A 23,127-nucleotide genomic window follows, 5' to 3' on the forward strand; every position below is an offset into this window, starting at 1 on the left:
GGTCAGCAGCTCTTTGCTAACCTGATCAGACACAGTACCCCACCTCCACCAAGTAGAGAGGAAAAACAAAAATGCTATAAATCAAAGCAAAACAAGCAAACAGAAAACTTTACGGGATAAAATTGGGTGAAAAACCAAATAATAGCGGTAGAAACGCTAGCAAAAATGAAGTTCTAGTTATTGAAAAAGGCAGTAATGGGAAATTATAATTAAACTAGAAGAATTGAGAAAGAAAAAGGATCTGTATGGAAAAGGTTGAAATTAAAAGACGAAACAACATCAACAACATCAAAATAAACAAACAAACAAAAAAAAACAAAAAAAACACAACCAAAAACAAAGCAGTATGTATATGTCATTGAATATTGTCTGGGCAACATGTGGTGTTCTGGGGTATGAGATGTTAATCACAGTTCTGATACGACTGGAGGCTGCTGATTTCTCTAACTCCAGCAGGTAGACACCGTAAATCTCTCTTCAGCCCACTTAAAAGGCACTTTGAACTTGTAAACTTGCTGAGCAGAAGCTTTCCCAGGAAAGTGCTTGTCGCTGGAATCTCTGCTGAAGTGGCTATCTACTTACCTAGTGTGCCAAAACCAGTCTCACTCTGTCCCTGAGGGTTAGGGCTGCAAGGTGGCTCAGACCCCACCCTTAGGCTACTTGGTCGCTGGGTTACCAGCTCCCACCCGATTCTAGCTCTGTGACCCTGAGAGCGGAGCTTGCCAGGGCAGATCGCTCACAATGGCTCCCTGTGACCCACAGCTAAACACTATTAGCTCCGTCTGGCTCAGCGGCTCAGACTGGGGCCCTAGACAACGGCCAAAGTTCTCTGCACTCCCGCTCCGGCTATCCCCAAGGCAGTTCGACTGAGTGCCAAGTCCAGAGACATGAAAACAGTTCACAGGTAACGCCTTTCTGTTTTGCAGTCTCACTGCTACTGAACTTACAGTTGCGGGCGGGTTTAGACGGATTGAACACACGCGACCACTTGCCATTTTTCCACTGTTTTAGTCCTCCTCTTGGGGTCCAGAAGTCTCTCACTAACTCCCTGTATCCTCACAGGGGTGATGATAGGCAGATACAACCAGCCAGAGATGCCTGGAGTCCTATCTTCCCAGACTCATGGTGCCCAGATGCAAGGAAGCTGTTACTCGGCCGCCATCTTGCTCCAGTAGTCAATATCTTAAAGAACAAATTTTCCGATTTCCTGGGGCTTCTTCATCGCCGCCATTTCGAGGAGTTTCCAGTCACAGCCACTGCTATGGTAGCAGCAAAAAGCTACTGCAGAACTCGTTTGCTTGGCAGTGTCCGGCTTGTCAGCTTTGTGCGGTTTTGGTAAGGTGACTCAGGGAGGGCTTCCTGATTGCTTGAGAAGGGCATTCTAGGGCCCAGGGTGAGGGAAGCATGCAGGGTGAGAGGGACGAAGGCCCACCTGGACCACACCCTGCTGGGCCTAGACCTGCTTTCACCTGATGCCCTGCTTCCCTGTGCCCTCCCTCCTCCCATCATCCTTTTCTTCTTTTTATTCCTTCACATAATGTTGTATTGTTTCCTTCTAATCCCTGGGTTTGCAAAGTGTGGTCCCTAATCAGCATCAGCAGTCTCACAGGGGTGCTTTGTAAAAATGGCAATTCTTGGGCTCAACCTGGACCTATTGGATTAGAAACCATAAGGGGTGGAGTTCAGCCTTCTGTGGGTGACAAGCCCTGCAGGTGATTCCTATGCGGGCAGTCTTTGAGAACCACTGCTCTTACCTTATCTGACTGTAACTGCTGCCTCTGTCTGCTGATCATCTGATCACATGGCATGTAGTTTTCATATTCCATGGGGGAGTATATTGGACAATATTTTAGTTATTATTTAAATAATATTTTTGTACTTGATTCTTCTAAATATGTGTGTGTGTGTGTGTGTGTGTATTGTCTAAAATTGGCCGGGACACTGTTTTCTTTTTCTCAGGGAAAAAGTTTTCAGTTTCCAACACTAAACGTTCGGTTTCAGTGCACTGTCTTTCTAAAACGTGAATGCAGTCTGGGTGTTACCAGAAAAGATTTGCAAGGTTGTTACAAATAGAATCCAGGGCAGCTCTCTCATCAGCGGGCCACTCCTGGATGAAGCATTAGATTAGAAACCTCTCTTGCCACATTGGAGCGCAACAAAAATTCTGGTTGCAGATAGGAAGTCAAGTTTTAAATCCCACAGAGGTGGAGGGAGGTGGGGAGTGGGAAGAGCAGGTCACCTAACTTCTCAGTCTCAGTTTTCCTGTCTCTCCATGACGTCTCTCTGCTTTTACCTGCCTCTCCATCTACGGGATTCTCTTTCTACTCCTTTAACAAAGACCTGCCTTGTCTCTGTAGTAGTTGCCAGCCCCCTAATTGTTGCTTGATTCAGGACTGCATTTGTCTTAAAAAGTAAATGAAATGCATATTTAGTGATTTCTTGATGGTCCTTCTTGCAAAATCTGGCAGTGAAATATATCACATAATAATAACAGCAGTGAGAGATGATGTTTGAGAGTTTCTGATGTGCTAAGTAAACACTTTACATAGAGTTGCAGGTACACTGTATCATTCCCATTTTGTTTTGTTTTTTAATGTATACACATTTTTTTTTTTTTTGTAATTTTTTTGGTTGGGGCCAGGTTTGAACTGTATATGGGGCCAGCACCCTACACCTTTGAGCCGCAGGTGCTGCCCTATCATTCCTATTTCACAGATGAGAAAATCGAGGCGAATAATGGATAGAAGTTGGATTTGAATCCCAGCTGTCTGGCTATACATCTGTGCTCTGAGTGAATGATGAATAGTGGGCAAGGATGGGAGGAAGTTAATTTGCTGACAAATGCAACTGAGCCCCATTGTTTTACCTGGGAGCTTTCTTTTCTCACCCCCCAACCCCACTCGCTGCAAACTGAATTACAACAATTATCGGCTGTGTACTTGATCAGGGGGACCAGGGATGAAGGAAGGTCATAATGTATGTCCCTTTTTGAGAACCACTGTTGTAATTGAAGAATGAACCTTGTGTTTTTAGAAGGAAGGAATCAGGGCACAGCATCCTCTTGTTATAGAGGGTGTGACAGGGATAGGGAACCACGATTGAAAGCAGCTGCCACAGAGCAGGGAGTGTGCTACCCTAGTCCTTTATGGAGACAGCAGGGACTAGTGATGTAGTAACACGCACTGGTCTTGTGAGTCATGCTGTCCTCAGCAAGGTCCCTGAGCCATTCTGGGCTTGATTCTTCCCCTATAAATTAGCCATCAGAGGACTAATACTCCTGGGTGTGGTCTGTAAGCAAATAATGACCTGTTGTGAAGGGGACAATCTCTGTGCATCTTGGAAAGGCGTTTTGCAAGCAGGAAGAACACCATTCTTGTGACTCACAGAGGAACAGATCAGAGCTAGAGATGCTGATGCAGTTGCTCCTGGGGCCTTCTGAACAGGAGACCTCTTGAGAGAGACCTCACAAGAAGGAGGAATTAAGGGAACATCTCAAGTCTAATGAGATAAGGAAGCTGACTTAGGGACCTTCCCATGTTGATCCTGCACTTACTGCCTATCGCAAGGATGAGATGAGAGATTGGACCTCACGAACTTATATGCACACATAATTAAAAAGGATTTGTTATATGTCTCATAGGTGCTGATGCTCTCTGGAAAGGTGTCACCAGGACCATTTCCTGCCCCCCAGGAGTGCCATCTTAATCATTCAACATTGGCTCAATGTAAACATGAGGACAATGTGACCATTTCTTTTGCAGGCACTTCTGTGAGCCCTATCTGTATTTATATTGGTAGCGGAATCCATATCACATATAAATGGCATAAATTCCCACCTTTATCATGGCACTTTAATATAACTAGAATGTTTTCCCTTCTTAGCCTATATGAGCATACAGTAGGCAGAAGACAAGTGCTCTGCATTTGACAGCACAGAACACTCTCTAAACTAAACATAGAAATTAGAAGGAAGGGTTCAAGAGGTCTCTGGGAACTGGATCACAGGGGCCTGGTGACTCCTCTGACACAGCTCACCCCAGTGCAGTGTGGAGTCAGGAGGAGCCACCCATTACAGGGGTATTTGCGAAACTTGGTAAATGTAGAATGTAAATGTTTTGGCACAGTAACTGAGATAACGCCCGAAAGGCTATGTTAACCACTGTGATAAAAATGTGTCAAATGGTTTATGAAGTAAGTGTATGATGCCCCATAATCATATCATTGTATACAGTTATGATTTAATAAAAATAAAAAATAAAAAAAAAAAAGAAATTAGAAGGACCTGGCTTCAAGTCCTAACATTACTCCTTATTAAACACAAGACTTGAGTAAGTCATTTTAATTTTTATGAGCTCCCTTCTGTATCAAATTAGGATGACGTTGCTTTCCTGATTCACAGGGGTTATTATTAGGCTCAGTTCTGACAGTGCATTATGGCTTCAGTCAGATGTAAGATATTACTCTTATGATTTCTGACATCGAAAAAAGTCAAGTTTCTGAGGAATTTAAAGTTACTAGGTTTTAACCACATAGTGGTGAAGTCAGAGCTTTCAGTGTTCCTATCACCTGAATGGTATGTTTCGAACCTGACAGCTAATTTTTTACCCCTTATTTTGCTCCCACCCTCTCCCTTCTGCATCTCCAAAGTCCACTAGAGATCAAGGCCTGGGAGCAGCCCTTTGGAGAATCCCTGCGATGCCCTGCACGGGATTTCAGCCCACTGCTTATGTACAGTATGTGCAAACATCACAAAAGCATATTTAAAAGTTACATTAACTTAGAAGAATAACTAAGAAAATGCCAGGAAGGCTATGTTAACCAGTGTGATTAAAATGTGTCAAACGGTCTATGAAACTAGTGTATGCTGCCCCATGATCACATTAATGTACACAGCTATGATTTAATAAAAATAAATAAATAAATAAAAATATTTAAAAAGATAAAAATAAAAGTTACATTAAAGCAGAATCCTGTCAAGGCTCCGGTGTAAGAGCACATCTGGTTATGGATTACAGAGGCATAATCACTAACCCCAGGAGACGTTATCTTAGGAAAAGACGAGAACTAGGCTTATTTATCTTTTAGGGAGAATAATGACTCAGGTAAGAGATGGAGGGGTCATGTGCTCTATCCTAGTTTTTCTTCAAAACATCTTTTTGAAGAGCCGCCCACTGTCACGGAGTCAGGGTCTTTGTGAAATTATGTTCGTGAGAGAAATGCACAAACGTGGCTTTTTACGTGAGTTTCTTTATCTCAAACAGCTAATGTCCTTCACTTTGATTTCAACACACTATGTGATATATGAGACTCAGAATGAAACACAGTCTCTTCCTGGGTCTGTTTATCATCTCAATTCATTACAGTGATTAGACGCATAACTGCATGGGACTTTGCTTTGTACTCACTGGACATGAGCCCTGGAGGGGCTCTGTACAAAACTTATGACTCTCCTCCTTATTCATAGAGCTGTTGCTAGTAGAACGTTTGGCATGACCACCCTAGAAAGTGGTTGCTGTGTGTGTGTGTCTTGTCAGAGACCTGCTGCTTCTGGCTCTGCAGACTCACCTGTGGTCTGTTTACGAGAACTAGTACTCTTTCCTTTCTGTTTCTGTCTGTATTTCTTCTATTGTTCCAATCAGGCTAGGAGAATTGAAGCATCTTCTTGAACCAAACCTACATGAAATGTGTACTATCATCCTCTTCATGGAAAAGATAATATATATAGCCACACATGTATACATACATGTAAGATTTTTATATAAGCAACTTGTAACATTAGGTTCCTTTGGAAAGTAGAGGCCAAGGAAAACTTCAAACATGTTACTATAGATAGAATAGCATGGCAAACTGCTGTGCCCCCATCTCCTGGCTTCAGCAAGGATCAGTTCGATGCCAGCTAACCCACCTTCGATGATTGTCAAGTCATCTGACCCTAAGAAGGAGATATTTATTTATTTATTTATTTATTTTTAAGATAGAGTCTCACTCTGTTGCCCAGGCTAGAGTGCCGTGGTAAGTCTCTCAGCCTAGCTCACAACAACCTCAATCTCCTGAGCTCAAGCTATTCTCCTGCCTCAGCCTCCCGGGTAGCTGGGACTACAGATGCCAGCCACAAGACCTGGCTAATTTTTCTACTTTTGGTAGATACAGGCTCTCGACCTTGCTCAGGCTGGTCTCAAATGCTTGAGCTCAAGTGATGCTCCTGCCTTGGCCTCCCAGAGTTTGTAGGCGTGAGCCACCATGTTCGATCCGATGGAGACTTTTAATTTTCATTTTTTACATATAGCAGAATCTCTATAAGTTGACCACTCAAGGTACTGTAACAAATCAGTCAACACATAGAGGTGGTCAACATAGGAACTAGGCCTATTGTACTGATACCTACATGTGGTATCAGTCACATGTAGGAGGTAATGAAATTAGGTCAACATAAGGAGGTAGTCAATGTAGGGAGGTGGTCGACTAGGGAAGTTCTACTGCATTTGAATTGTTTCTACTATGAGCATATATTATTTTGATAATTTAAAATTGTAATTTCAGAATAAATCCAAATATTAGAGGAAAATGCAATGTGTTAGATTTCATCTGTTCCTGCTTTTGCTCTCATTCTTTTAGGCTCAGAGCCATTCAAGGGGGAATGATTAAGAGTGACTTTCCCTGGTTCTCAGATCCTCAATGACAGATATTGATTCTTGCAGAACATTTGGGAAGGACATAACTGTGGTTTAAAGCACATCTATGGCAGTGCTATTGCCCAAATCACAGGCTCCCACTGTCAGCCCTACTATTTGGCTTGCTGCTTTTGTTAATTAAACTATTTACTTTGGCTGAGATTTATAACACTGTTTTTAAATGAGAATATGGAGTTTTAATGTCCTCTTTGTTCTCTGTGTCCCACAACCGGCTGTAGTTCTCTGCAGGCTATTTTTTGAAAAACAATTTCTATATTTCTTATCAGATTGTCAGTGATTTTGCAGGTATTATTAACACCCTGCACTCAGTAATGTTTGTTCTCCTAGGGCTGGAAGAGGAAATTGTCTGATGCAATTTCAGCAGCTGGTTAGCTGGACAGGAATAGAACATTACAGAATCACCTTGAATCTAAAGCCTGTGAACCAGCTGTCTGAGATGAACGATGGGAAAGTGGGTTTTTTTTTTTTCTTTGTGTATTTAAATTCCCTAGCCAGTGGAATTGAAAGTGCAGCTAAAATAAAGGTAGTTATTCTTCCCAGTAGTTTAATGTGGATTGATTGGGATTCTGTTGGTCAAAAGATTATTCTGCCTTTGCCTCCCACCATGCCCTGTGCATGGCGTGCACTAATTGATTTTCATGTTAATGAGGATCCACTGGGCTACTCTCTGCTATGCACTAGGATTGCAACAATAAGTAAACAACTCTCCCTTAGTTTCCCTGACCTCATCTAATTGCAATACAGTGGGATGAATCCTTGATGAGTGTCACTCAAATATTATGGGAGGACAGAGGAGAGAAAGCTCTTTTCTGGCTTTGGAAGAGCATGAAAATATTCCCAGATGAGGCGCCCTTGAAAAGCCAAGTAGAATTTTTTGAATTTTGAAGGCAGGAAGATGGAGCATTCCCAGCAGAGATTTCTCTATCTTGAGCAGAGGCATGGAGGGTGATTGGTTTGAAGAAGAGTTCAGAATGTTCAGAGTACAAAGCAGGAATGCTTGTGATTGGGAGGTGAGAAAGAGGTGAGAAGGAGGAATGGGGCCAGGGTGGAAGGTCTCCTTAGAGCCTGGGTGGATGAAATTCTTTTGCATCTCCACCCCACTGCAGGGACTGGTAGAGCCCTGGTTATTGTGAGGATGCTTATGGCTTGGGAGGGAACTAGAAAGCTAAGGAAGGGAGGCCCTCCCCAGAATGATATCTCTTGCTATCCCTCATTTGCAGCTTTAGGGGGGTTTCTTGTTTCTTTAGCTTCTCTGTGCTGGCCACCTGATTGTCCCATTTTCCTTGATGTTTTTTAGGCCTGCTTTTTAAAAAATCTTTCTTCAAAGAATTCAATGTAGGTAGTCTAGGGGATATGAAGATTATATGTGGAAGAGCCACACGGGAAAACCAGGAAGTACCCTGGACTTGGCAGCCCTAACCCACCTTTTAATCAGGGTAGGACACATTGTTTTACACACTGAAGTCTGGGGACATTTTCATTTCAAGGAAATATTTAATGGCATTAATTGTGTTTGAAAACTTCAGCTCTGGTTTAAATCTTGGCAAGAGCCATTTGGCTTGGTTTAGCTAATTGCTGTCACATGGACTAGAGAGAATCTTATGTCCTTGGTCTCCCCATTTACTTCCCCTGGTTGTGTGCAGGGACTACCCCACCTCCCCATAGGGCAGGGGCACCTGCATGTAGGCCAGGTAATAGGCTCTGGGGTTTGAGCCCTGCCTAGCATGAGTAAAGTATGGAAGGTAATTTTAAATAGAAAAGGATGTTGGGCGTGGCAGACAATGTGACTGAAGAGTCCTGGCAAAATACAACATTTAAAAGTGTGGAGGCCTGGTACAGTCCTTTGGGAGATCAAGGCAGGGGCGATCTCTTGAGGCCAGGTGTTCAAGACCAGCCTGAGCAACACAGCGAGACTTTGTCTCTACAAAATTAAAAATAAAAATAGTCTGAGCATGGTGGCTCATGCCTGTAGTCCCATCGCTGTGGGAGGCCGAGGCGGGTGGATTGCCTGAACTCAGAGGTTAGAGAACAGTATGACCAGCAGTGAGCCAGAGCAAGACTCTGTCTCTACTAACATCAGAAACAGCCAGACGTTGTGGTGGGCGTCTGTAATCCCAGTTACTGGGGAGGCAATGGGACAGAGCATCGCCAGAGGAAGCATTGAAAAATAGAAGAAAGAAAATGAACAAAAAAATAAAAATAAAAATAAAAAAATTAGCTAGGGGTGGTGGCATGTGAACCCAGCAGTTCAAGGTACCAGTGAGCTAGGATGAGACCACTGTGCTTCAGCCGGGGTGACAAAGTGAGTAGACCCTATCTCTAAAAAAATAAAATGTAAAAAAAAAAAGCGTGGAGTAGTTCAGCATTCTGTGGAGTCTTTCCAGAGAATGCTATTCCATCAGAGGCTCAGCTGTGTAAAGGTTTTCCTACTTCAACAAGAATTTGAAATATTGCTTACTCTACTCTTCTTTGAGGTATTCATGTGTATTTGTGTATTAAAAATTGTGAAAATTAGGCCAAATGCGGTGGTTCACACCTTTAATCCTTTAGCACTCTGGGAGGCCAACGCCGGTAGATTCTGAAGCTCAGGGGATCGAGACCAGCCTGAGCAAGAGCAAGACCCTGTCTCTAAAAATAGCCGGGTATTATGGTGAATGCCTATAGTCTCATCTACTTGGTAGGCTGGGGCAAGAGAATCACTTGAGCCCAAGAGTCTGGGGTTGCTGTGACCTATGACGCCATAGTACTCTACCCAGGGGGACAAAGTAAGACTTTGTCTCAAAAAAAAAAAACACAAAAAAAAACTGAAATTAGAGAGAAGTTTATTTCAAATTAAAGGAAAGGCTTTAAATACACACCCCCACCCCACAACGAAAAGGGAGCCAAACTTTGGAAAGTGATTGCCCTAGATGTAAAAATATAGTTCTTTTAAAAAAGACTTAGATACATTCCATGATAATGAATAGTTACTAAATTGTAGGATAGGAACCCCTGATGTGGTAGCGAGAAATGTCCCTCTACTATGAAAATGACATCATTTTGGGCAGTGCCTGTGGGCTCAGTGAGTAGGGTGCCAGTCCCATATGCCGAGGGTGGTGTGTTCAAACCCAGCACTGACCAAACTGCAACAAAAAAATAGCCAGATGTTGTGGCATGTGCCTATAGTCCCAGCTCCTCGAGAGGCTAAGGCAAGGGAATTGCCTAAGCCCAAGAGCTGGAGGTTGCCATGAGCTGCGCTGTGACAGCACTCTATGGAGGGCAACCAAGTGAGACTCTGTCTAAAAAAAAAAAAGAAAAGAAAATGACATCATTTCTATTAGTAAGTATCCTTGTATTTACCTGTTCACCAAATATTTATTAAGTACTCACCATGTCAGACATTACCCTTGGTCTCCTGTTGCAATATAAAATTTCTTATCTCTGTATTGGGATAATTTTTCTGAAATATACAATTTTCAACACTCATTAGAATTCTGTGGTTCTGACTATAGCAGAAAAAAAGATGATAGCCCCAGTTATTGCGCATTTTTAACCCCTGGTAACATGTCTAAAAATATCAATTCCTAGCCTATATTTTGGATCCAAAGTTATTTCCCCTCCATCATATTTCTACCCAGTTTTCTTGAGCATGGAAAGGTCCCAGGCACTGGTGGGGCAGAAAGAACAGCGTGGTGCTTCTCCCCTCTCTCCCCTGCAAGGAATCAGTGGAAATCAGGAATGTTCAAGAATTAGCGCTTTGCTTAGGGGTCATAGAAGGATAATAACTGAAAGGTTCTATTCTGTAGTATTTAAAGATAAACACTACCTAATAATTTTTTCTTAAGTTGGAAAGTTTACAGGAGCTAAATCTCCTCTCTTGGCTCATAACATATTCCTCCTCCACCAAATTATATAGCAGCTTGTTCCACATTTCAATTTCTAAATACATCGGTCTTCATTATTCCTGGATTCCTGACAGACATCACATCTAAGAATTAGTGTTTTGCATTCTGCCACTTTGAGCATGTTAAACAAACTACTCAGTATTGTCACTGACTTTAACTATAAGGATTCATGTGATGACTTTAGCAGACCTATGTAAACGTGTTTTCATTTTTAAATTAGGGCTCCCTATTATTAATAATTACAACTCTGCATAGGTATCCTTTGTGGTTTCACAATTAATTGCCTCAGGGAGTTGTCTTGAGGAATACGCTCATAAAACAGTTAAAACCGTGTCTACCCATAGTTGGATATAATTATCTTCATTTGACCAATGAGAACTGTGATGCTTGGGGGTCTGCCAGGTTGAGAATGACGGGCAGTGCCACGGCTATAGTCAAGCCTTTGTATTTTTAGGTCTGTTTTCCTGTCTGTCCTCAGGACTGATGTTTTGGGGTAAAACCTGTGATACTCTAAGATGAACAAAGAGTGGAATGGATCCCCATTAGGAGGTTTGGTGTTTCTGAACTTCCCGAAACATCATCCCGGAACTAGAACATGGCCTCACCCTACCTAAGGAAAACCTGAGCCTGTCAAACACTTACACTACCTCTTTTGCTCTGAAAATCACCCACACCTTCCTTAAAGCTGTGTGCTGCTGGTAGTTTCACCTGGTTTTGTTTAGACTTACTATCAGTGTTTTTCAACCTTTTTTATCTCACAGCACACTTGAACCTATAGTTAAACTTTGCAGCATGCTTAAATTATGTTAATTTAAAAAAGTAAAGAAAGGATATACTTACTTGTGCTCTGAACTTCTTTTGAAAATAATTTAATTAATGATCTTTCAAAACTTTCACAGCACCCCTAAGATCCTATCACAGTACACAGCACCCCTAAGATCCTATCACAGTACACCAGTATGCTGAGGCACGCAGGTTGAAAATCACTGCTTACTATGTATATTGATGAAATATTATAAATTAATTTAGTAGTTATTTTAATGATCTCTGTAACTACTAACTTCTATTTGCTTTAATTACTTTGTTTTTCTCCCTTCTTTTATTATACTCTTTTTTTCAATCATGTTTCAATGTTCAGCTGTGTAATTTGTCTTTGTAATGTGATTGATAATGGTGTTGTCTGACTTTGGTTTGTTTTGTAAAACTGTGGCTCCCTTTTTATAACCATTTTATCCGTGAGTTCTTATCTGGTTAAATTTGTGTTCTTTGTCAGTGTTTTTACTTTTTATAGCTCAGAATTCTTTGGGGGTAATTTCTTTCTGGTTTTTTCTTTTCTCTCTCTCTTTTTTTTTTGAGACAGAGTCTCAATTTATCGCCCTTGGTAGAGTGCTATGGTGTCACAGCTCACAGCAACCTCCAGCTCTTGGGTGTGGGAGATTCTCTTGCCTCAGCTTCCGGAATAGCTGGGACTACAGACACCCGCCACAAGGCCCAGCTATTTTTTTGTTGCAGTTTGGCCGGGACCAGTGTTTGAACCTGCCAGCCTTGGAATATGGGGCTGGTGCCCAACTCACTAAGCGACAGGCACCGCCCACTTTCTGTTTCTTGAGCTGTGCTTTCTTTTGTCTCTTAGATGTTCTCTTTCTTCTCTTCCTTATTTTTTTCTTTTAATATCATTATTTACAGCTCTGCTTTTTTTCCATCATGTTTATGCTTAAGGCAGACAGTTCTGTCCATACTTTCAGTTATCCCTATTCTATCTTTGCTCAGACATAAGGCAGGTGACATCTCCTTGGTCCCTTCCTAAGTTATCACAGAATATTATTTTTCCTTCTGAGCTAAATCTTGATAGCTGATTATTTGTTCCTTTTTTTTTTTTTTACAACTTAATAGTCCAGGGTGAGGAGAAGGGGAGAGTCTTGCCTCTAAGATTTTGTTGAATTTCCTGTCTCAGGGTTCACCTCACATAGTCAGAAGTAGATCCCCCTACTATGGAGGGATGTTTTGGCCCTTGGACTGGTCCCCTAATTTACTGTTGAATCTGGGAGGCTTCACTTTCAGAGAAAAGGTCTACTTCATTTCCTTCATTGCCTTCCTCGTTTCCCTGCACCATTTCTACCATCTCCTAATAAGAAGACAGAAAACTCAGTTCTTGTGTTCTATTTTGTTTTCCCTTCAAACTTTGGGGTTATTAATGAAAATTCTGAGGATTTCTTTGACTTAGCAACAAGACTCTGGATAGTGAGGGTGTAATTACTTATCTCATTGTTCCAGAATTTTCTGTTTATTTCCTTGGCTGCAAATTAAAAAATATATATATGGATTTAGCTTTTGTGCTTCTCCTTATTTGGCCATTTCTAGTCAAATTTTTGCAGTTTTACTTTTATTATTATTATTTTGTCCAATATTAGGAGAGGGAGATTCTATGCTTTGATTTGACTCACCAGCTTTACCGATTTATAATCTTTACACTTTGCATTTCCTCATCATGTGAAGGCCAATCTGGCATCAAGCACATGGGTCAAAATATCTTCTGGAAAAATAAGTTAAACATGATGTTTCGGGCACTCTAAAATAAAGTTACACAACTAATTTTCCCTAAAGGAGAAAGAACAGAGAAGCCAGGTGGGTGAAGTAGAAAGGACTTGACCTCATAGTTCATCTAATTCATTTTTAAAATTTTTATTTAATTATGAATTATTATTATCATTCTTATTATTTTTTAAGACAAGGTCCCATTCTATCACCCTGGGTAGAGTACCCTGGCATCATAACTCAACCTCAAATTCCTGGTTAAGTGTAGAGAGAGGGTGTGATTCTAGGTATCAATCCATTTCCTACACATTGTCAAATTTCTGGGCATAGAGTTTCTTGTAATACTCAGAGAAGATCTCTTGTTTCTCTGTGGCATCTGTTATTTCCCCTTTATTGTTTCTGATTGAGGTTATTAGAGTTGTTTTTTTTTTTTTTTTTTTTTGAGTCAGGGTCTCACTATGTCACCCTCAGTAGACTGCTGTGCCATCACAGCTCACGGCAACCTCAAACTTTTGGGCTTAAGCAATTCTCTTGCCTCAGTCTCCCAAGTCGTGGGGACTATAGGCGCCCACCACAATGCCTGGCTATTTTTTTGTTGTAGTTGTCATTGTTGTCAATTCCCTTAATTCTTTATAGATGGAGTCTTCTGCAATAGCTGCCTGATGGTCCTTTGGGGGAGTTCCTCTGTATTGGTTTTTCATGTTGCCTGAATTTTTCTGTTGCTTCTTTCTCATGTGTTCTTTCTTCTTGTTCACCTCCTTGTCCTCCTTTTTCCTTCTCACTTCCTCATTAGCTTCAAATTATCTTATCTCAGAGCTTAGGTCTTGAAGTGGCCTCAGCCTTAGCAAAGCCAAACTCTTCCTTGTGGCCAAAAAACAGAAGTCCTTGCTCTTGATGACAATATGTTGTGGAACACAGGTGGCACTGTATTTTTTTTTTTAGGAGATGGAGAGCACAGCCAGCAAACTCTATGGTCCTTATTCTAAACTTAGTTGCCTTCGGTGATCACCTAATTGTTTTCTCCACATTCAGACCTTGCCAGGTTGGGACAAGAATCCTTCAGGGGCAGATCTCACAGTGTCCCCCTGACTCCAGTTCCTGTGGGGTGTGGGAGTCCTTCAGCCTCCCCAAAGTGGAGTTCTGATCCCAGCAGGAATTAAGATGACTGTGCCTTAGGTCCCTGCTAAGATCTTCTCACAATCTTCCCACAGTGGAAGGCCCCTGGTCACTGTGACCTTCTCAGTATGGTTTCTTTGCCAGCCACCAAGCCTATAGGAAATCAACTCTTGCTGGCTTTCAAATCTGGTTGTTATATACCATTCAAGTGTGCCTACTCTTCCAAGCTTTCCACTCAAGGCGCAGTAGCCCACAACAACTTAAAACTCTGGAAAGGCTTCCTCCCATCCCAGATCTCTATGTGAGGGGCAAGCTGATTCCAGCCGGTTGCAGTCACTTGCCTAAGTCATCAGATTTCCACCACTCCAGATCATATACTATATCTAGCTTACCAACTCCTTGCTGTGCTCCCTGAACTATGACTCTGGATAAGATCCCTGCACCAGTTATTGCTGGGTCTTTTTTCCTAGTCATTCTTGGAGAGCTCAGCTAAACAATCCTTCTTGCCCACTATCTTGCTCTGCTGATCAAGAATCTTATTTTAAAAACAGATTTAAGATTCTTTGAGATAGTTTCTGAGAAAGTAGGGGAAACCCCATGTCAAACCCTTCTCTACATTAATCCATTGGCCTATAAATAAATTGTATTTTGTTGTTGTTGTTCTTCAACAGTTTTAACCCATCTCTCACAGACTTTGTATTTATTCCTCCCTAGCTAGAGACAGTATGTGGAATCTAAGCAAGAGCACCAGGGTTCAAATCTAATTTTTAGCACTTGTTAGCTATATGGTGTTAGGCAAGTCACTTAAATAATCTCTCTGAGGCTTCAGTTCTCTCTGCTCTTAAAAAAAAAAATGAGGATACAAATAATAGCTTCTGATGAGGTTGTTCTGAGCATAAGTGAGTCAGTCATTGTAAAGTGTTCACATCAGCACTTGGAACCTAGTAAGTAAGCCTCACAAGAAAATTAGCTGTTGCCCCTACTAGGAAATAAGGCCTGCAAAAGCAAGAATCTTCATCTCTGTGTGTGTGGTTTTTTGTTTTGTTTTATTTTGCTTTTATGTTATAAGAATTGGTCAAGAGAATAGTTTGAGTTTTTAGAGACTTGGTTTAGTAAGGTAAAAGAAGACTAAAACCATTAAAATACTTCAAATTCTTTTTTAACCTACCAAGGAGAATCTAAAATGAATAAATCCTCTCTTACCTTAGGAAAGAAAATGCTTCTCCAGGTCAAAAAAGTTGATTTCCCAGCTATGCTTTTACCTTTACTGCCTTGTAACCCTAAAGAGAACTAAACTTCACCAGCCATGCCTACTCTGGTAGTCCAGGCAATTATCCTGACACAGATACAGACTCTGAGCCAAAAGCAGAGTCTGTGATACATAACATGACCATACTATTTATTATCCAAGCAGGATATTTTTGAGAATGAAAGAGGGTGTTGTTAATTACTCAAAAACAAAAAGCATGAAATGATACACATGGTCACCCTAATGGTAAAACTACATTTCCCAGTGTGCCTTGCCCTTGAAAGTCAAAAAGCTTGACTGGCACAAAGCACCCTGGGACCTCTGGTTAGCACCATTTATGAGGTAAACAGTATAGGGCTGGGTTCTGACTTGGAGGCTCCCACATCCATGGGACATTTAATGACACAGGACACAATGCCAGAGGTAAAATTCAGTGGATATTAAGCCTACGGTACAGCTTCTCTCTTCTCCCAACAATTTTAGTTTCTAGATATGTGGAGCTAGTACAGCTGTCCATTGGTCCACTGCCCTGTTTCTCCTGGTGTCTTCCTCTAACTCTCACATCACCAAATCCCCACTGCTTCTAGTCTTTGGGGGGATTCTGGGTCCAATGCTGTTCCTACTTTACTTCAACCAGTTATACAGCTCCATGGTGGCCTTCCTGGGCATCTTTCATAGAGGAATGTTCATTTTTACCAACCTGGATTTCCAAGTTCAGCAGCGTCTTGGTGACACTCTTCAGAGACACAGTGGCATTGTCTAGGCAGTGAGCTCCTGGTTGAGGAAAAGATGTAGGAGGTGTTACAGGTGAGCGATTTGGGGTGAAAGTATTGAAGGGTGTTGAAGTCACTGCAGACAGCATTCCCCACCACTACCTTCCCTCTGAGTATCTTCAAGATCTGGTCTCAAGTAATCTTGAAGATTATGACATTCACCATGTTCTATTTCCAGGTACCACTCCATCAGGTCTGGTCATCCACAGTGTGGCAGGGGGGAAGGATATATTCTTCTTAAAGCAAATCTCCATTATAGTTGATAATGCTACATCAAACTAAGGTCCTGTACCCACCATCTCACAGCATGTTGCCATCATCTTTTGGGGCAACTTCTGGGATGGTCCAGGGCATCTGTTCTCTGAATGAGCTTGAGTGGAGTTCTGTGAAGAATTCTTCTCAGAGAATTCCTTCTAAAGGTCCTTCTTTTGGGAGTAGGTTGAGTGGCTCTTAACTTTTGGAAGGGCATTCTGGGGCTCCCCCAGCAAATCTACTTTAGCTACAACAGAATCATCCTTCTTCAAAGGGATACGAGTCAGCCAAGACACAGCTGCTTTCTTGTCCATGACTATTCTGACCTGCTTTTAGAGGCAGCTGTCTTCTTCTTTTGGGGGAAGGGAGAGATCTTCCAAGTGCTATCCCCCCTTACGAGTTTCCACTTTCTTTGGAAGTTCAGTGTGCAACTTATGTGCCTTGCAAGGGGTTTGGTTCTTCTTATTCAGAAAACCTTCCTGTTCCAGAGCTGCCGCTTCTTGAAAAAAATTTCTGTGCTTGGCATTTTCTTCTAATGTCTTTTTGGGAGGAGGTTCCTTAAAGTCCAGATTGAGGAATAAAGTAGATATGTGGACAGTGGGTGGTGAAAGAGCAGTTGAGAAGTGTGAATTACAGATAAAAGAAGGATGGGGGGACTCATTTCTCTGCCGAATCCCATTGTCCAATTTTTGGAGGCTGTAGTATACCCTCCTAGATGGACCCCACTAAGACCAGAAGCATCTAGACCTGGATGCAGAAATCAGCACCTGTCTGTGTATTTTTAGATTTATGTCTGTAATGTCCAGTAGCACCTAAGAGATACATAGTAGGCGCTCATTAATGCTTATATGAATGAATGCACGGATGGTGGACCCTGAGCAATTTGTGATGAAGAGGGGGTACCTTATTTCCACCAAGTTTTTAGAGTTTTTGTTTTTTTGGTTGATTGAAGGAGTAACCTCACAGATGGAGAGAGAAAGACAGGGGAGTAAGTGAGAGTAGGTAAGAGCTTTTCTCACTCTTCTCAGTGGCAAGAGAATTCTAGATTGGCCGCAGTTGTTTCCCTCTCTCATTTACCTGGATCATCTCTAGATTAGAGGGTGCAATCACTTCCTGGAGCCTTTGAGCTCTGGCAGCATGGAAATCACCTAAAGATAGTTAATGACCTCCAATGCATTTAGAGCTTCTGTTTTGTTATTGCTCTCTGGGATGGTTTAACAATTTGTGCTGTCATCAACATTCCTAAAGTGATTGCTAATTTTTCTTCCAGACTCAGACTGCATGAAGAAAAGGTTATTAAAGATAGACGACATCATCTCAAGACCTACCCAAACTGTTTTGTTGCAAAAGAACTGATTGACTGGCTGATTGAACACAAAGAGGCTTCTGACAGAGAGACAGCAATTAAACTCATGCAGAAATTAGCAGACCGGGGCATTATTCATCATGGTGAGTAAGTAGGCAACAGTCAAGGTGACTTGAGAGAAAACGAAGGACTACCTCGTCTCATAACACATATACTTAAGAATAAAACATTTTACTTTGTCTTGTCTCTTGTGTATCTCTGCCTAATTGCATTCCCTTCTTCCCTCCAAGAGGCATTTGGGCATGTACTTCTTTGTGTTTCTTTGCTACATATGCATCTTTTAGCAACATATCATATCATTTTATATATTTTTGTGTTTGCTTGTTTTTTGAGAGGGCCTCACTTTGTCTCCCAGGCTAGAGAGCAGTGGGATGATCATAGCTCATTGTAGCCTTGAACTCCTGGGCTCAAGCTATCCTCCTGCCTCAGCCTCTCAAGTAGCTGGGACCGTAGGCACATGCCACCACCCTAGGCTAATTTTTCTGTTTTTGTAGAGATGACAAAACTCCTGGCTTCAAGCAACCCTCTTGCCTTGGCTTCCCAAAATCCAGAGATTACAGATATAGGGTACTGTGCCAAGCCATTTTATGTGTTTTGAATCATTATAGATATGTATGTTTACTCTTTTGCAACTTAACCAACATTCTGTGAGATTGATCCATATAGATTGTATATCTCTTGTTTGTTCATGGATAATTAGGCTATCTTATGTTTATTGATGTACATTTGAGTAGTTGCTGCATGTTCTGTTACTTTCGATGGTTTGGTGAACATTCATGAACATGTCTCCTTGAATTCTATCACCCTATCCTCAACCTTTGCACATGCTTTTATTTTCTTGGGCTATTTTCCCTTCTTCTGCATTTTCATCAAATTTCTACTCATTCTGTCATCCTTCAGGCTTCCACTTGACATGCACATTCCTCAGGGAAGCTCCTATTTCTCAAAGCCATGTTCCTATGTTCCTGGGATGCTGGGTTCTCCTCCTTTGTGCTCACACTGTGCTTTTTCCTTACTTTTTAGCCTTGTCATACCACTTTTCAATCACATGTTGACATTTCTCCTCATATCACTAGATTTCACATTCTTTTGATTCATTACCCAATATCATACTCAAAAAGAGTTCGTGGGGGCCAAGCATGGTGGCTCGTACCTATAATCCTAGCATTCTGAGAGGCTGAGGCAGGAGGATTGCTTGAGGTCAGGAGTTTGAGACCAGCCTAAGTAAGAGCAAGACCTCATCTCTACTGGAAAAAAAAAAAAAAGATACCCTGTTTCCCCCGAAAATAAGACATCCTCCGAAAATAAGACCTACTTACAGGAAACATAAGATGTCCCCTGAAAATAAGACCTAGTGCATCTTTGATTTTGGGGAAACAGGGTAGAACTAGCTGGGCTTTATGGCAGACACCTGTAGTCCCAGCCACCGTAGGAAGCTGAGGTAAGGCCATCTCCTGAGCCCAAGAATTTGAGGTTGCTGTGAGCCAGGATACCAAGGCATTCTACTCAGGGCACAGAGTGAGACTCAGTCTGCAGGAAAAAAAGAGTTTGTGGAATGATGAATTGAGTTCTGCGAACCTCTTAATAGGTAATAATAATGATGATGGTGATGCTAATAATACTGAGCATTTACTCTGTACCAGGTTCTGTGTAAATACATGTATTAACTTACATAGCAGATACTTGTGTGCTTGAAGAATTAGAGAAACAGTTCTTCATTAGCATCTTGTATCACTGGAATAATTGAATCAGTGATTTTTTTTTTCTCACATGCTTCTCTATGCATATTGTTTTTCAGTGTGCGATGAGCACAAGGAATTCAAGGATGTCAAACTCTTCTACCGCTTTAGAAAAGATGACGGCACCTTCCCACTGGACAATGAAGTGAAGGCCTTCATGAGAGGACAGAGGCTGTATGAGAAGTATGTCCCACCTGAAATCCCTGTGCAGTCTTGACTCATAGAGAGAAGCAGGGCTATTTCAGTCTTTCATCATGTTGACTTCAGCCTGGTTTCCCCACGTGGGCTGATTACATAATTGTTCCTTTTCATATGGGAAAACTCCCAGCCATTTGCTTTTCTCATTGCCAGAAATTAAATTGATTTCATAAGATTCTTAATACAGAACTTATTTAAATGTTATTTTCTATATTTAAGTTGATTTAAGAAAACTCCAGAAGTAAAAACAAAAGGACAGATTGATGTTTGTCATCGAACGATTCAGCTACCCTTTTCCTCTTGTAATTGCTGTTGTGTAACTTGGAGGTTTGGGCTTGTAAATGGCTAAATAAGCAGTGCCATGTGCAGGGGACACTCAGGGGCAGGCCCGGGGAAGAGCAGGGACAGAACTTCAGAGAGCAGGATGTCTGCGAGGAATAATCTCTCAGCTCTTTTGAAGAGATGAATATATTCTGTATCCCAGGAAAATTCAGTTGGTGGGTCTTAAATCCCCCCAGCGATCTGTCTCTGAGCTGATCTGCTACTTCACTGGCCTCTTTCCCATCCTGCCAGGGTATCCATCAGAGAAATGAATGCAGAAGCAATGACTCCTACTCCCCGGTTGCCTTACAAGGCTTGAAGGAGTTGACAGATAACTCTCAGTTACATGAAAGAGCCTACTGTAAAATGGGGTGGGGGGTAGGACCGGGGACCATGTCTGAGTGTTCCGGTTAAGTGGTGCGGTGATTGAGAGCCAGAGTTTGAACTCCAGCCCTGCCACCTGAACTTTGTAAAGTTCAATGTCCTCATAAATGATGGAGGAACAGTGATGGTTGCGGGGATTAAAAAGATAAACTGTGTCATGTACTTAAGTATTCAGCTCAGGACCTCGAGACTACAGACAAAATAGTCATTCCTGATATGAACACGATATTGCTGAGCACCCTCCATTCTGACCTTTCTGTGTTTTGCTCTCTGGCCCAGTTCTGTTCGCGTGTGTTTCTGGAGCTGATATTACCTCACCATTTAATGTCCTAATTGGCACTAGTTCTCCTTTCACTTGCAATCTATATTGAAATATAGAAAACCCCTCACCTTCCTGACTCACATGCGTCTGGATAGAAAGGCTCCATCAACACTCCATTTGTATGCTTGAGTGGGTGTTTATATTTTGTTGCTGGCTTCTTTTGTTTTCTTAGTTCCCTTTGTAAAATTCTAACAGGTGGTAGGTATTTAAATAACTATGATGGTCCCTTCAAACTCCAAGGTTTGAGTGGTACCTGTGGCTCAGTGAGTAGGGCACCCACCCCATATACTGAGGGTGGCAGGTTCAAATGCGGCCCTGGCCAAACTGCAACAACAACAACAAGCAGCAACAACAAAATAGCCGGGCGTTGTGGTGGGCGCCTGTAGTCCCAGCTACTTGGAAGGCTGAGGCAAGAGAATCGCCTAAGCCCAGGAGTTGGAGGTTGCTGTGAGCTGTGTGATGCCACAGCACTCTACCGAGGGCAATAAAGTGAGACTCTGTCTCTAATAACCACCCCCACCCCCACCCCGAACTCCAAGGTTCTATGCTGCCAAAAACATGCCTATCACTTGCATGGATGGAGTTGCTCATACCTTGAGACAACAGACTTACTCTAGCAGAATCTTCCTTTCCATCCTATGGTCTAGTCAGACTGAACTATGTGTATCGGGACCACCTAAGGGCCCTCTCCACCTTTAAGAGATTTTTTAATTCATTAATTATTTAGCAAATACATATTGAACCCTTACCACATGCCAGGCACAGTTATAGGCACTTGAAATGCACCTATCTTCACGGAGCTTACATTCCAGTTGAAGAGGCCGGCCTTAGGAGGAGATGCAATGTAGTATGAGACCAGCAATGGTTAGTGCTAGAAAGAAAAATAGACTTACTGAAGGTAAGTCAGTAAGAGGGGTCAGGGAAGAACTCCTGGAAAACTAACATTTGAATAAAATGAGCTTTGTAGATACCTGGTGGATGAGCATCCCCGCCAAGGGAACAGTGCAGATAAAGGCTTTCAGGTGGGAATGTGCTTGACATAGTTAAGGACAGAAATGAGGCCAGAGTGTCTGGAGGGCAGGAAGTGGATGGTCTTGCAAAATATGTGGTACTATTGTTGTTTGTCTTTTGCAATAATAAGCATAGATTCTGTTGGTTGCAGGACATGAGTTGGAGCCAGTCCATATAGGGCCCTTAATGCCTTGGTAAGAATTGAAGACTGGAGCAGCGAGTAGGAATCTAATATACTTTTTGCATATGCTGTTTGTTCCCTTTGCCTAGAGGGCTCTTTCTGCTGCTCTTGCTCCTTTCCCCAGCTCACTCTGGTTCCCGTCGTCTAAACATTAGCTATGACCTTCATGGGGAATCCTTCTATACCTTCTTCTGGTGTCCATCCTGCATTGTTACCCCATCAAAGACCCATATGTCCTCACTAATTAGTGGCAGCTCTATGATGGGTACACATGGGCACAAAGAGACATAAAGGACACTGGAAACCAAGAAGGGTGGGGGGGGTCGTGGGAAGAGGTGTGGAATAAAACTTACCTATGGCGTATGATGAACACTGTTCTGGTGACAGGCATATCAACAGCTCTGACTTAAGCATTATACAAGATACCTAGGTAATAACATTTGTACCACTTTAATACTCTGAAATTTTAAAAAATTCACCGAAACAAGAGAGCTGTATTAAAATTTAGACTTTGAATATTATTGCATTAGGCTAAGAAACTTAAGGATGGGGACTCAGACTTCTGAGATACTTCTTTGTATCTCTTGTGGCTTACCACAGCTCTAGCCTATCATAGATGATAAAAGTCTGAGTAAAGTTTTAGCTGAGTTGATCAATTTTGCTGCACTTTTTCTGTGTGTAGTTGACTTTTTAGTTTTTGGTGTTCAGTGTCTCAATTTCCATATTAATGTATTTTTTCAACCTACTTGAGAAATTTGATCTAGCAAAAAGTAATTTAGTGAATACTTAACCTCCTGTGACACAGCTGTCACCTTGCAAACCTTGGTCCCTAATGTTCATGGTTGAAACACATGTGGATCAGACTTTGGAACTTTTGGAATTGACAGTTCAGTTTATCTATTTGACCAGTTATTCTTCGTGGATAATTACTTAATTATTTTTTATCTGTTTTTCTTATTTTCTTGAGTATCTTTTCCATGAATTCAGCTCAAACTATTGTTTTATATGTTTTAGATACTTTCTTTTATAACATTAAAAGTGAATAGTTGGTTTTATTTGGAGATTATCTTTTCAGGTGTTTTTTATTTTAATATTGAAGTTTTT

The 23,127-nt window shown here is 41.7% G+C and overlaps 1 protein-coding gene across 2 annotated transcripts in view; it reads left to right on the top strand.

Annotated features, from left to right (window-relative positions):
- The window catches only part of DEPTOR (DEP domain containing MTOR interacting protein), a 169,694-nt gene that overhangs the window by 50,520 nt on the left and 96,047 nt on the right, over positions 1–23,127 (top strand). For both annotated transcript variants that reach the window (XM_053558386.1, XM_053558387.1), the window contains exons 2-3: positions 17,772–17,950; positions 19,666–19,789. In XM_053558386.1, coding sequence (XP_053414361.1) covers positions 17,772–17,950; positions 19,666–19,789 — 303 coding nt within the window. The remainder of the gene's footprint in view (positions 1–17,771; positions 17,951–19,665; positions 19,790–23,127) is intronic.

The sequence above is a fragment of the Nycticebus coucang genome, chromosome 13 (assembly GCF_027406575.1).
Source record: "Nycticebus coucang isolate mNycCou1 chromosome 13, mNycCou1.pri, whole genome shotgun sequence".
Classification (NCBI taxonomy): domain Eukaryota; kingdom Metazoa; phylum Chordata; class Mammalia; order Primates; family Lorisidae; genus Nycticebus; species Nycticebus coucang.